The sequence below is a fragment of the Pelodiscus sinensis genome, chromosome 19, assembly GCF_052426305.1.
Source record: "Pelodiscus sinensis isolate ZL-2025 chromosome 19, ASM5242630v1, whole genome shotgun sequence".
Taxonomy (NCBI): domain Eukaryota; kingdom Metazoa; phylum Chordata; order Testudines; family Trionychidae; genus Pelodiscus; species Pelodiscus sinensis.
This window is the reverse complement of record NC_143070.1, coordinates 613196-626603: the sequence shown is the minus strand read 5'-3', so window position 1 is coordinate 626603 and position 13408 is coordinate 613196. Positions and strand designations below refer to the sequence as shown.

The window sequence follows — 13408 nt, the reverse complement described above, 5'->3', positions numbered from 1 at the left end:
TTCCTCCGAGCCTTCTGGGGACCCAGCCAAGGGCTCCAAGCGCCGGGCACCATCCTGGTCCGGCGCAGAGATCAAGAACCTGCTGGAGCTGTGGGGAGAGGAGGAGGCCTTACAGGCCCTCAAAAGCCGGCGGCGAAACGCCGAAATTTATGGCCGCATGGCTGAAGCCCTGGCCCAGAAGGGCCACTACCCCCGCACCCAGGACCAGGTGCGCTCCAAAGTGAAGGAGCTGCGGCAGGGGTACGTCAAAGCCAGGGAGGAGAGCTCCCGGTCTGGGGCAGCCCCCCACTACTGCCCCTACTACCCAGAGCTGGACCAGATCCTGGGTGGCAGTGCAGAAGCACGCACACCACGGCGGTTCGTGCAGTCCGGACTGGCAGACCCGGTGGTGGACGCTCCAGAGCGGGAGCTACAGCAGTCTGGAGACGGGGACATGGGCCCAGAGGAGGAGGACAGCAAGGAGACGGCGACCCTCATCCTGGAGCCAGTCACCCAGACCTCTGAGGCCTCCCAGGCATCATCTGGCGCGGGAGAGGAAGCAGCAGGTGAGTGCAGTGAGTTTGTGTCACACCCGGGGGGGGGGAGGTAGGTGGGTGGGTGCACATTGGGTGATGCACAAGGGAAACCTGTCATGCTCAGGCTGATGCCCAGGTCACACACACACACACACACACACACACACACACACAGTGTGACCTTCAGAATGTCTGCTTCCCCTGTCTCAAGGGAGAGGGCATGCCCTTTTGGACAGCTGTTGCACACAGGACTGATTGTGATAGAAATGTAGCCGTGTTACTCTGATCTGAGGAAGTGGGTCTGGCCCTGGAAAGCTCATCCCCTAATAAACCATCCTGTTAGTATTTTAAGTGCTACAGAGTCCAGTTTATAGGACTGATTGTGTCTTCTTCTTTTCCTCCACAGCCGGACCAGCCGTGGAAGAGGGCCACAGCACCCCAGCCCCACCTCCATCTCCATCTCGGAGACATGGGAGCCGCAGACACAGGCGTGTCTACGCCGACATCCTCCGGCAGCACGTCGAGGCTGTGCAGGAGCAGAACGCCATCCTGCTACAGAGGGCGGAGGCAGAGGAGCGGTGGCGTGATCGGCTCATGAATGAGCTGGTCCTGCAGCGCACGGTGCTGTACGCCACCCTGAGGGAGGTCAGCGGCTTGCCTGCTGCTGTGCCTGGTCCTGCTCCTCCAGCACCCCATGACCCCACCCCACCAAACCCCCCTTCCACAACAGCAGCCCTTTCCCCCCTTGGACCTCCCTCTCCCCCAGCCCCCCCAGCTCCCCAGCCCCTCTCTCCCCCTGGCCCTCCTCTCCCCCAGGCTTCCACGTCCCAAGAGCCCCCCAGCAGCCAGCCAACCGACAGGTACATCACCCGATCCCGTAGCCGGGGAGCACCCCAAACACGAGGCCCAGGCAGGAAAGGGAAATCTGCCAAGCCCCGTTCAACCTGATCCCCTTCCCCCCTCCAGGTTTCCAGTCCCCTTCCCCCCTCCAGGTTTCCAGTCCCCTTCCCCCCTCCAGGTTTCAATCACCCCCATCACCCCACTTATTAAGCACACACAAAGGGTTAAAGGAACTGTTTGTTTATTGTATATAGTTTGGCAACAACAAAAATGAAAATTTTTTTTGTTATTTTGCCACATTGTTGGATAATATGTACAAAATTATAAATAAGTAAAGAGAACATTTTATTTTGAAACACACCCTGGTGTAAGTGATGTGTCCAAACTGGGTCAGGAGATGGGTTGTGGAGGGAAGCTTCTATTGGGGGCCAGGGCCCAGTCCCCAGGCAGAAGCCCCTCAGTGCACTCAGTGGCCTCCACTGGAGAATTGCTCCCGGAGGGCCTCCCGGATGCCAACTGCAGACCGGTGAGCCTGGCGGATGGCAGCTGTCCGGGGCTGGGCAAAGAGCCTCTCCTGGCCATCAGCAGCTCTCCCCCACCCTGGTAGGAAGGCCTCCCCTTTCCTCTCCACGAGGTTATGGAGGACACAACACGCGGCCACCACCTCGGGGATGTTGCTCTCCCCCATGTCGAGGCGTGTGAGCAAGCACCGGAATCTGCCCTTTAAACGTCCAAATGCACATTCGACCTGGTTGCGAGCCCGGTTAAGGCGAGCATTAAACTGCTCCTTGCTCGCATCCAGGTGGCCGGTGTAGGGCTTCATCAGCCACGGCATCAGGGGATAGGCGGCATCAGCCACTATGCACACCGGCATGTGCACATCCCCAACCGCAAACTGGCGATGGGGGAAAAGTTCCTGCCTGAAGCCTCCGGTACAGGTACGAGTTTCTGAAGATGCGGGCATCGTGTGCCCGCCCTGACCACCCAACACAAATGTCCGAAAACTGTCCACGATGGTCAACCAGGGCCTGGAGGACCATAGAAAAGTAGCCCTTTCGATTGATGAATTGGGCTGCTCGATGGGGCGGTGCACGGATGGCAATGTGTGTCCCATCGAGCGCTCCTCCTCAATTGGGGAAGCCGAGGGCAGCAAAGCCGGCCATGACGCTGTCCAGATCCGGTAGACAGATGAGCCTGTTGAGCAGCTCCGAATTGATGGCCCTCACCACCTGCAGAACGAGACAGACAACAAAGTGTTAGAAGGGGTGCCTTATGTCTTAGGAGGAGAACCCACCGCCCACCTTCCCTCTCAAACAGCCCGGGAATCCCCTCCTCAGAACCCCCCCCCCAATTCAGGGTGAGTGGAGGAGCTCCCTCCCACTCCCACTCCCACTCCCACTCCCACTCCCACTCGACTTGGCCCTTCCTGACAGTCTCCCTTCCCCCCACCCCAAACTGTGACTGTCCCCAGACAATGACTTACCTCCATCAAGACGGCCCCGACAGTAGATCTCCCCACGCCAAATTGGTGTCCCACGGAGTGGTAGCTGTCGGGGGTTGCCAGCTTCCAGAGGGCAATGGCGACCCTCTTTTCCAGGGGGATGGCGGGCCGCAGGTGGGTGTCTTGCCGTTGCAGAGCAGGGGCGAGCCAGGTACACAGCTCCTGGAAAGTGGTCTTTCTCATGCGGAAGTTCCGTAGCCAGTCTTGGTCATCCCAGATCTCCATCACGAGCCGGTCCCACCAGTCAGAGCTGGTGTCAAACCTCCAAACACGCCTGTCCACGAAAAAGTTCAGAGGCAAGGGCAGTGTGGCTGCCGGACGGGGGAACCCCTCGTCCCTCTGGTCTGGGTCCAGCTCAGGAAGGAGCCTCATGATTGTCTCACGAAGATGCAGCAACAGCTGCAGTATGGTGGTGTGGGGCCATCGCCTGCCCAGGGGCAGCTCTGGCTCCATGCCACAAATAAGGGTCTGCAAGCAGAAAAACCTCAAAAGAAAAAAGCTGCTGGGGTGTCCCAGGAAGCTGAGCACTCCAAAGCAGCACTGCAATGCCTTGCAAAATTCCTCGAGGGACAGCAAAGGCAGCTGCAGGAGCAGAGCAACGGGTGTTCAGGAGTGTCCCTCTCACCACGCGTCTCTGCAAAGGACAGGCAGGCAGCACCCGGAAGGAAATGCTGCCCCCATGCCCTGGCAGAAGCAGTTCCGGGTGGCTTTCAATTTCGAAAGAGCGTCCGGCAGTCTGGACGCTCTTTTTCGAAATAGCGGATCGATCTTTTGATCCGCGCATTGTAGCCTAGACGCGCTCTTTCGAAAGAAGCCTGCCGTCTAGACACAGCCAGGGAAAACAGCCCAGGACCTGGAGAGAGAGGTCCAGGACATGTTGGCCCTGGGGGTGATCCAGCCATCCTCCAGCCCCTGGGCCTCTCCCGTGGTGCTGGTTCCCAAGAAGGACGGGTCGATCCGGTTCTGCGTGGACTACCGGAAGCTCAGCGCCATCACGGTGTCCGACGCCTACCCAATGCCAAGGCCCGACGAGCTCCTGGACAAGCTGGGGGGAGCTCGCTATCTCACCACCCTGGACCTAACCAAGGGCTACTGGCAGGTGCCGCTAGACCAGGAGGCCAGACTGAAATCGGCTTTCATCACGCCACTGGGGCTCTATGAGTTCCTGGTCCTGGCCTTTGGCCTCAAAGGGGTGCCGGCCACCTTCCAGCGCCTGGTGGACCAGCTGCTGTGGGGAATGGAGAACTGTGCCCTAGCGTACATCGATGACATCTGCGTCTTCAGCCAGTCCTGGGAGGACCACGTGGCCCAGGTCAGCCAGGTACTGGATCGGCTGAGGGAGGCTGGGCTGACTGTAAAGGCTGGGAAGTGCAAGGTTGGAATGGCCGAAGTGTCCTACCTGGGCCATAAGGTGGGGAGCGGCTGCTTGAAGCCAGAGCCAGCCAAAGTGGAGGCCATCCGGGACTGGCCTGTGCCCCAGACCAAGAAGCAGGTCCAGGCTTTCATTGGGATGGCGGGGTACTACCGGAGGTTTGTGCCCAACTTCAGCTCCATCGCTGCCCCGATCACAGAGCTGTGCAGGAAGGGGAGGCCCGACAGGGTGGTCTGGACGGAGCAGTGCCAGAGGGCTCTCTGTGCACTGAAGGGAGCCCTGGCCAAGGCCCCAGTGTTGGTAAACCCAGACTTCGACAAGCCCTTTATCGTGTTTACTGACGCCTCGGACACCGGGCTGGGGGCGGTGCTGATGCAGGCGGACGAGAAAGGGGAACGTCACCCCATCGTGTACCTGAGCAGGAAGCTGCTGCCCCGGGAGCGGAGCTACGCGACCGTAGAGAGGGACGCCTGGCCATGGTGTGGGCCCTGCAAAAGCTGCAACCGTACCTGTTTGGCCGGCGTTTCACGGTGTTCACCGACCACTGTCCCCTGACCTGGCTGCACCAGATGAAAGGGACGAACGCCAAGCTGCTGCGGTGGAGCCTGCTCCTGCAGGACTACGACATGGAAGTGACCCACGTCAAGGGGAGCGCCAACATCATCGCCGACGCGCTGTCCCGTAGCGAGGGGCCCGAACTTCCCCAGGTCACGAGCGGAGTGACCCTGCTCAGTTCGCTCTCGGAGGGGGGAGAACTGTGACGTAGTGGGGGTACTTGCTGGGCTGTGGTGACCCCTGCTGTCTGGAGCAAGACCCAGTAGGGAAAACCTCACGAGGTGTACCGGTAGTTCGGAATAGGTACCTAGTTCGAACTACCTAGTTCGAGCCCCGTGTAGCCGCGCTGCACGGGGTTCGAACCAGCGGGATTTTAAAAATGGTGGCTCCCCGCTTATGCTAATGAAGCCCGGGAAATTCAAATCCCGGGCTTCATTAGCAAGTGCGGTATGCATACATTACCCCGCTAGTTCGAACTAGCGGGGTAGTGTAGACATACCCTGAGTTAATAGTATTAGAGTAACTCACAGACATTTCCCCTTCCCCACCTCTAATATCATTAACTCACTGGCATTCACCTTCCTTCCCCCACATCCCCCTCCTGTTCTGCAATGTGATTTGTCCTTTTCAGATGTGTTCATTTTTTTAATTGCATCCTTTGGTATATCTGGTTGTGGCTATTTTCTTCCACTATTTGATCTGAGGAAGTGGGTCTGGCCCACGAAAGCTCATCACCTAATAAACCATCTTGTGAGTCTTTAAAGTGCTACATAGTCTTATTATGCAAAGGTACCATACCAGTGGAACCAGCCAACCCCCCATGGGGAGAAACAAAGGGAGGTGGATGCTGCCCTGGCTGGGGGCAGGGTTTGGAGAGGGGGAGTTAGTTCCTGGCTGGAAGGCAGGGGAGAAGGAGCTGGGGAGGGGGCTGGGACTCCCCTATCTCAAGGGGGGCACTGAGACCTCTTAGCCCCAGTTCCTGTGACCAGATTACATCTGTGCTGCGCTGTGCTGGAGGAGCAATAAACCACCCTCAATTCCACTGGCTGGTGCAGTCTGTTTGTGCCATTTCGGGGTGCAGGAGACGGGGGACCCCAACGCGCCGTCACACCAGCCATGAACAGGGTTTGGGGATCACCCAGGGGAGGCCCCTGGGACACAGTGTGAAGGTGCAGCGGGGAGCCCCGACCCTGCCCCCCATCCCCAGCCTGAGGGGACGCTCAGACAGCCAGTAGAGTAGATTTACTGGGTCCCAGAGACCCAGGTGACGTTAGCAGACACGCCGAGAGCAGGCAGCCTGAGCCCCGCGGGCCCTGAACTCCCCTTTCCTGCTCCCAGGCTGCTCCCCTCCTCCTACCCAGTGGAGACTGACTCACCCCCCATAGCCCCAGGCTGCCCTGCCTCCCCCACTGGTCTCCTCCCAGGCCCCAGGTGCTATGAGCTGTCCCCTGGGCCTCGGAAGGTGAGAGACTGAATCTTCCCCAGGGAGTCCCGCCCAGCCTCCCCCTCCTCATACAGCTAGTGCTGCAGGGAGCAGGGAAACTGAGGCACACACCCACACCCAGCGTCACTACACCGCAGCATGGGACAGTAGGATCCCACAGACCCCACAAGACACACGTGAACACCACACCAGAGCGAACATAGGGCTGCGAAACAGACAGCCCCCCATCACGGCATGGTGGAGCCTTTCCCCTTCGGGGTGCCTGCTGCCACCCGGCCCCAGGGTAGGGCCTGGCTGGCCCAGAGCAGGGGGTCAGAGGACACAGGCTCTGCCCTCTATCCCGACAGGGAGCAGATTCCTACAACACCCACTGGGTGCCCTGCGTTCTGCCCCTCCCTGTGGCCCCCTCCGCCGCCCCGGGACAGGTGCCAGCAGGCTGGGCTCTGCCCAACCCACGGGGGTGGGGGTGGGGAAGCCTGGACAGAATCGTGTCTGCCCCGAATACAGTTCGGACCCCTGAACAGCAAACCCCAGGCCTGGTTCAAGTGCGGTGCACCCAACGCAGCAGGCGAGGCGGGGTTATAGGGAGCTGTGAGAGTCAGGAATTGTTTTGCGTAACAATGCAGATTAAGCCCCACACAGTGAGACCACGTCAAGAGAACACAGGCCAGGCGGCCCGGCACTGGGACTTCTGTTCTGACGTGTAAAAATGACAGAGCACAGCCATGAAACTGTTAACCACGCTCATCCTTTCAGCAGTGCGCTGCCTGGCAGAATGTACTCCACACTGGAGCATCATAGGTGCCCTGCACAGCACAGAATTACCAATGTGGAATCGATTGGCAGAGATGATTAGGACAGCCAAGGCGGGCATACATACAGGTGGAGAACACAATCAGGGGAAGGGGTCCCCACGACCTTACTCACTGCAATTAAGAAGCTGGTGGCCGTTCCTACTGGTAAATTGTGGACACCTTTCTGCATGAGGAAAGGAAGAGGCCACGACCTCCTATGTGACATTTGCAAGTTGCTAAGGGTGGAGCAGCGCGGTGTGTGATTTATGGCAGTCGGCACATGTCTGCATAGATCTGTGGAGTTAAATACCTTGTGTACTGTCCTCAGTGTAGGTGTTATCTTGTCTGTGCCACCCGTCCCATTGCTTGGAATGGATCTGTGTAACTCTGCCTGGCTTCCCTCTCCTCCTCTGTGGATAAGAAAGTTAGAGATCGAGTTTATCTTTGGTGTTTACTGGCTCCTCTGGGATCTAGTATCTCCAGCACACGGCAGTGGGAGCTCAGGGCTTCTGCCCACCAGGACGAGCCCCAGGGAACCTGCCCCTCCCCATCCCCCTGTGACGGCGCGTTGGGGGTTCCCCGTCTCCTGCACCCCGAAATGGCACAAACAGACTTCACCAGCCGGTGGAATAGAGGAAGTTTATTGCCTCTCCAGGATACAGCACAGCACAGATGTAGTCTGGTCCCAGAGCTGGGCTAGGATGCCTCAGGCCCCCTTGAGATGGGGGAGACTGGGCCCCTAAACTCCAGCCCCTTCTCCTAGGCTCTCCTCCATGCTCTCCCACAGTAACTAACTAAATTCCCTTGCCGCCCTGCCCCCCCAGTCAGGGCCGCATTCCACCTTCCTTTGTTCCTCTCCATGGGGGGTGTCTGGCCACTGGTTCAACAAGTTTGGCCTTACCTCTGCCTAGCGAGGTTTTCCCTGCTGGGTCTTGCTCCAGACAGCAGGGGTCACCACAGCCCAGCAAGTACCCCCACTACGTCACACCCCCTCTCTCCCATACCCCAGTGGCGGTGGCGGGGGTCTTGTGTTTCAAGCCCAGGAGGACAAGCTGGAGAATCCCAGGCCTTTTGCTGGCTGGTGGGTAGCTGGTCCCAGCTGCCTTCATGCCATCTGGCCCTGGCTGATCCTGCTCCAGCTATCCCCAGATAACCCAGGGATCATGGACAGTGGTATTGGGTTATACTGGGGTGATCCCTGCAGCCCGACCCGACCCGGCTCTGCCCTGCCAGGGAGAAGTACGAATCCCAGCCCTGCCGGGGGCAGCTCCACCTGGCAACTGATGACGCTGCCCAGCCCCGGTGCTGATTGGCCCCTGGGCGCGGGGGCCCAATCCCTGGCCCGTGGGGGGGGGGGGAGTGGGGCAGAGCCGGGCTCAGGCTGGGGGGGCCCAGCACTTCCCAGATCTCTCCCTGCGGTGCAGCCATGGGGCCGGGTGGGACTCTGGGGGCCGGGAGCCGCTGGGCGGGGGCCCTGCTAGTGACACTGGCGCTGCTGGGACCCCCCCTGGCCCAGGGCATGGAGCCCCCAGGTGAGTAGAGACCCCAGCGACCCCTGGGCCCCCCAGGCAGGGCTGGGTGTACGGGGGGGTCAGACCCCGGCGACCCCTGGGCCCCCCCGAGGCAGGGCTGGGTGTACGGGGGGGGTCAGACCCCGGCGACCCCTGGGCCCCCCCGAGGCAGGGCTGGGTGTACAGGGGGGTCAGACCCCAGTGACCCCTGGGCTCCCCCCGGCAGGGCTGGGTGTATGGGGGGGGTCAGAGCCCAGTGTCTGGGGAGCCTGTCCCAGGCCAAGCTGGGTGTAGGGAGTGGGGGGGGGTCAGACTCCGGAGCCTGGGGAGCCTGTTCATGGCTCTCTGCTTGTGCCTGCCACCAGGGTGGGTCTGTTCTGTGACCGATACAGGAGCCCTGTTGATAGCGCGTTGGGATCCCCCGACCCTGCCCCCCTGCAGCAGCCAGACAAGACTCCCCCGGCCGGTAGAACAGGGGGGTTTGTTGCTTCTCGAGGACACGGCCCAGCACAGACGGGACGTGGGTACCGGAGTCAGGGCCAGGAGGCCTCAGCCCCCTTGGGGTGGTGGGTGCATCCCCCCCCAGACCCGCAGCCCCCAACTCAGTCTGTTCCCTTCACGTTTCCCAGCCAGGAACTGCCCCTTCCCCCACACCCCCAGACTATGTTCTGTCCCTGCCCTCAGCCGGAGGGAGGGGTTGGGTCACTGTCTCCCTGACCTCCGGCAGCCCCCCCGCTGGGCCCTGCTACAGACCCCGGCCAGCAGGGGTCACCCCAGCCCGCACAGACACCAGTGGGTGCCCGGAGTGTGCCCCCCCCCCCCCCCCCCGCTGCATCACACCCGGTCCCACAGCTCGTGAGCCCGGGGAGCAGCATCCAGCCCCGCCCCCAGGGCATGAGAGTCCCGGCCCCGCTGCGGGGGGCTGGCAGCGGGTGAGTGACCCGGGTTCTCCCCCCGCCCCCGCAGCGGGATTCCTGTACCAGAGCAAGGGGGAGTGTGAGTACAGCAACGGCACGGAGCGGGTGCGGTACCTGAACCGCTTCATCTACGACCGGCAGCAGTTCCTGCACTTCGACAGCGACCTGGACCGCTTCGTGGCGGACACGGGGCTGGGCCGGCCGAGCGCCGAGCAGTGGAACAAGGAGCCCGAGACGCTGGCGCAGTTTCAGGCCGACGTGGAGCGGTTCTGCCGCAACAACTACCGGGCGGTGCAGCCGTTCAGCGTGGAGCGCAGAGGTGAGCGGGGGGGGGGGGACAGGGTGCGCTCTGCCCCCCCCCCCCCCGGTATCTGCTCGACCCGCGCGGGGGGGGCAGCTGGGCAGGGCAGCAGGTCGCCGGGCGGGGGAGGCCCCCCCAATGTCCCGCTCTCTGGGGGGGGGGGGAACGCTCCTCCCGGCCCGTCGGGGGGGGGGGGGGGTTAAAGGCGCCCGGACCCTCTTTTATTTTTTTGGCCAACACCCTTGGTCCCCTTTTGTCTGAGCCCCCGGCCCCGCTCCCTGCTCCTGGGGAGACTCCGGCAGCCCGAGGGAAGGGCGGGTGGGATCAGGATCTGGCGGGAGCAGCAGGTGCTGCCTGGGGCACAGTACCCTCCTCTCCGGCTCCTGCGTCCCCCCAGCACCCCACTCACCCCCCCCCCACTCAGCAGGCTGCTGCCGCTCGCCCCCTTCCTGAGCTGGGCCTGGAGCACCCTGGGCCTGGGGTCACACAGGGCCGGGCTCTGTCCCACAGGGCAGTGGGGGGGGGGGGGCTCCTCCCAGGCCCTTTCTGCCAGATGCTGCCCAGGCCCCGCAGAGGGGTAGAAGAGGACCAGCCCCTGGGGTGGGGCCTGGGCTCTTTCCCCAGGGCAAGAGCTTTTCCTGACCACCCCTCCCCCCCCCAGTGCAGCCCCAGGCGACGGTGTTCCCCTCGGGCTCGGGCCCCCAGCCCCACCCCCACCTGCTGGTGTGCGCCGTGACGGGCTTCTACCCCGGCGTGGTGGAGGTGACGTGGCTGAGGAACGGGCAGGAGCAGACGACCGGGGTGGTGTCCACGGAGCTGCTGCAGAACGGAGACTGGACCTTCCAGATCCTGCTCATGCTGGAGATGAGCCCCCGGGCCGGGGACGTCTACACCTGCCGGGTGCAGCACGTCAGCCTGCCCGGCCCCCTGGAAGTGCGCTGGGGTGAGAGCCTGGGGCAGCCGGCCCCACACATACAGCCCCGCCCCCTGGCCGTGGGTCAGCCAGCCCCACACGTACAGCCCCGCCCCCTGGCCGTGGGTCAGCCAGCCCCACACGTACAGCCCCACCCCCTGGCCGTGGGTCAGCCAGCCCCACACGTACAGCCCCGCCCCCTGGCCGTGGGTCAGCCAGTCACACACGTACAGCCCCGCCCCCTGGCCGTGGGTCAGCCAGCCCCACACATACAGCCCCGCCCCCTGGCCGTGGGTCAGCCAGCCCCACACATACAGCCCCGCCCCCTGGCCGTGGGTCAGCCAGTCACACACGTACAGCCCCGCCCCCTGGCCGTGGGTCAGCCAGCCCCACACGTACAGCCCCACCCCCTGGCCGTGGGTCAGCCAGCCCCACACGTACAGCCCCGCCCCCTGGCCGTGGGTCAGCCAGTCACACACGTACAGCCCCGCCCCCTGGCCGTGGGTCAGCCAGCCCCACACATACAGCCCCGCCCCCTGGCCGTGGGTCAGCCAGCCCCACACATACAGCCCCGCCCCCTGGCCGTGGGTCAGCCAGTCACACACGTACAGCCCCGCCCCCTGGCCGTGGGTCAGCCAGCCCCACACGTACAGCCCCGCCCCCTGGCCGTGGGTCAGCCAGCCCCACACGTACAGCCCCGCCCCCTGGCCATGGGTCAGCCAGCCCCACACATCCCAGCCCCGACCCTGGCCGTGGGTCAGCCAGCCCCACACATCCCAGCCCCGCCCCCTGGCCGTGGGTCAGCCAGCCCCACACGTACAGCCCCGCCCCCTGGCTGTGGGTCAGCCAGCCCCACACGTACAGCCCCGCCCCCTGGCCGTGGTTCAGCCAGCCCCACATGTCCCAGCCCCGCCCCCTGGCTGTGGGTCAGCCAGCCCCACACGTAGAGCCCCGCCCCCTGGCCCTGGGTCAGCCAGCCCCGCACGTACAGCCCCGCCCCCTGGCCGTGGGTCAGCCAGCCTCACACGTACAGCCCTGCCCCCTGGCCGTGGGTCAGCCAGCCCCACACGTACAGCCCCGCCCCCTGGCCGTGGGTCAGCTGGCCCCACACGTCCCAGCCCCACCCCCTGGCCATGCACTGGGGTAAGAGCCTGGGGCAGCCAGCCCCACACGTCCCAGCCCCGCCCCCTGGCCATGCACTGGGGTGAGACCCGGGGTCCCTGGCTCTGACCGGCCGGGGCTGGCCCCTGCCCAGAGGGGACCCGGGGCCCCTGGCTCTGACCGGCCGGGGCTGGTCCCTGCCCAGAGGGGACCCGGGGCCCCTGGCTCTGGCCGGCCGGGGCTGGTCCCTGCCCAGAGGGGACCTGGGGTCCCTGGCTCTGACCGGCCGGGGCTGGTCCCTGCCCAGAGGGGACCCAGGGCCCCTGGCTCTGACCGGCCGGGGCTGGTCCCTGCCCAGAGGGGACCCGGGGCCCCTGGCTCTGACCGGCCGGGGCTGGTCCCTGCCCAGAGGGGACCCGGGGCCCCTGGCTCTGACCGGCCGGGGCTGGTCCCTGCCCAGAGGGGACCCGGGGTCCCTGGCTCTGAGCGGCCGGGGCTGGTCCCTGCCCAGAGGGGACCCGGGGCCCCTGGCTCTGACCGGCCGGGGCTGGTCCCTGCCCAGAGGGGCCCCGGGGGCCCCTGGCTCTGACCGGCTGCCCGTCCCTGTCCCTGTCCCCCAGAGGCGCAGTCGGACTCGGCCAGGAGCAAGATGCTGACGGGCGTCGGGGGCTTCGTGCTGGGGCTGATCTTCCTGGTGCCCGGACTGGTCGTCTACCTGAGGAACAAGAAAGGTGGGGGGCTGCCGGCGGGGGAGGGGCACCAGGGGGTCTCTGGGGGTGGGTGCTGGCAGGGGCTCACTGGAATCTGGGCCCAGCTCTCCTGGGGCTGCTCCGAGTCGGGCAGGGGCCTCCCAGCTTCTAGTCCCCTGGAGCAGAACTTCCCCGGCCCGGAGCAGGGACAGAGCAGGGCCGTGGGGGTCCCAGGGCCAGGCTGGGGGGTCCCACTCTCCCCTCCCCCAGCCAAGGCCCCATGGGGAACAATTTCCCGCCCCCTGCTCTGACCCCAGGAACCGGCTCCCCCTGCCCTGGCTCTGACCGTGTCTCTCTCTGTTTTTCAGGGCGCCCTGTTCCCCAGCCCGCAGGTAACTCCCCCCCCCTTCAATCCGCGAGGCGGCTGCGTCTGCCCCTGGGCCCATGGCCCGGCCGGGGCTGATTTCTCCCCCTCTCCCCGCAGGGCTCCTGAGCTAGACCCAGGCCTCCGACCCCGCCTGGCAGGAGCGTCCGACTGTCTGTCCCAGCACCGCGCCCAGCCTGGAGAACACAGAACCGGAGCTCGTCCCTTCATGTCGCCATCTGCTCCCCCCCACTGGCTGCTCCCTCCTGGGACCCGTCCCTGCCCCCGTCCCAGCAAGCCCCTGGTACAGCCCCGTGCACCCATTGCAGTGTGACCCGGCGCCCGGCCGCCTACCCCTGTGATCCACCCTCCCTGCGCCAGACGTCCCAGCCATGGACTGGAAGCAGCGCCGGACCCCACCCAGTGCCCTCGTATCTCACCCCCCACCCCAGACAGCGCCTGTGGCCAGCCCCGTATCACCCCACTAAAGAGCTGTACCCAGACAGAGCCGCGCCTGTTCTTTGTCACACACACACACCGGGGAGTGCTGGTCACACACACACACACCGGGGAGTGCTGGTCACACACACA

General features: G+C 64.2%; 2 protein-coding genes across 2 annotated transcripts; one reads left to right on the top strand and one right to left on the bottom strand.

The window, feature by feature from the left end:
• Positions 1–2276: 2276 nt before the first annotated feature.
• On the bottom strand, positions 2277–3484 carry LOC149522002 (uncharacterized). Its single transcript, XM_089771581.1, has 2 exons — positions 2839–3484; positions 2277–2584 (listed from the first exon to the last, which is right to left on the bottom strand). The coding sequence occupies exons 1-2, from the start codon at positions 3307–3309 to the stop codon at positions 2483–2485; spliced, it is 573 nt and encodes a 190-aa protein (XP_089627707.1). The 5' UTR covers positions 3310–3484; the 3' UTR covers positions 2277–2482.
• A 4907-nt stretch (positions 3485–8391) lies between these two features.
• Positions 8392–13100, top strand: LOC142825292 (H-2 class II histocompatibility antigen, E-S beta chain-like). The gene is made up of 6 exons (XM_089771574.1): positions 8392–8553; positions 9499–9768; positions 10412–10693; positions 12385–12495; positions 12822–12845; positions 12938–13100. Exons 1-6 carry the CDS (start codon positions 8448–8450, stop codon positions 12949–12951), a joined length of 807 nt encoding a protein of 268 aa, XP_089627700.1. The 5' UTR covers positions 8392–8447; the 3' UTR covers positions 12952–13100.
• Positions 13101–13408: the final 308 nt, after the last annotated feature.

Coding starts and splice junctions, on each gene's coding strand:
- LOC149522002 (XM_089771581.1), bottom strand. CDS start 3,309: ATGGAGCCAGAGCTGCCCCTGGGCAGGCGATGGCCCCACACCACCATA. Junction 2,585..2,838: donor TCGGGGCCGTCTTGATGGAG/GTAAGTCATTGT, acceptor CTCGTTCTGCAG/GTGGTGAGGGCCATCAATTC.
- LOC142825292 (XM_089771574.1), top strand. CDS start 8,448: ATGGGGCCGGGTGGGACTCTGGGGGCCGGGAGCCGCTGGGCGGGGGCC. Junction 8,554..9,498: donor CCAGGGCATGGAGCCCCCAG/GTGAGTAGAGAC, acceptor CCGCCCCCGCAG/CGGGATTCCTGTACCAGAGC. Junction 10,694..12,384: donor CCCCCTGGAAGTGCGCTGGG/GTGAGAGCCTGG, acceptor CCTGTCCCCCAG/AGGCGCAGTCGGACTCGGCC.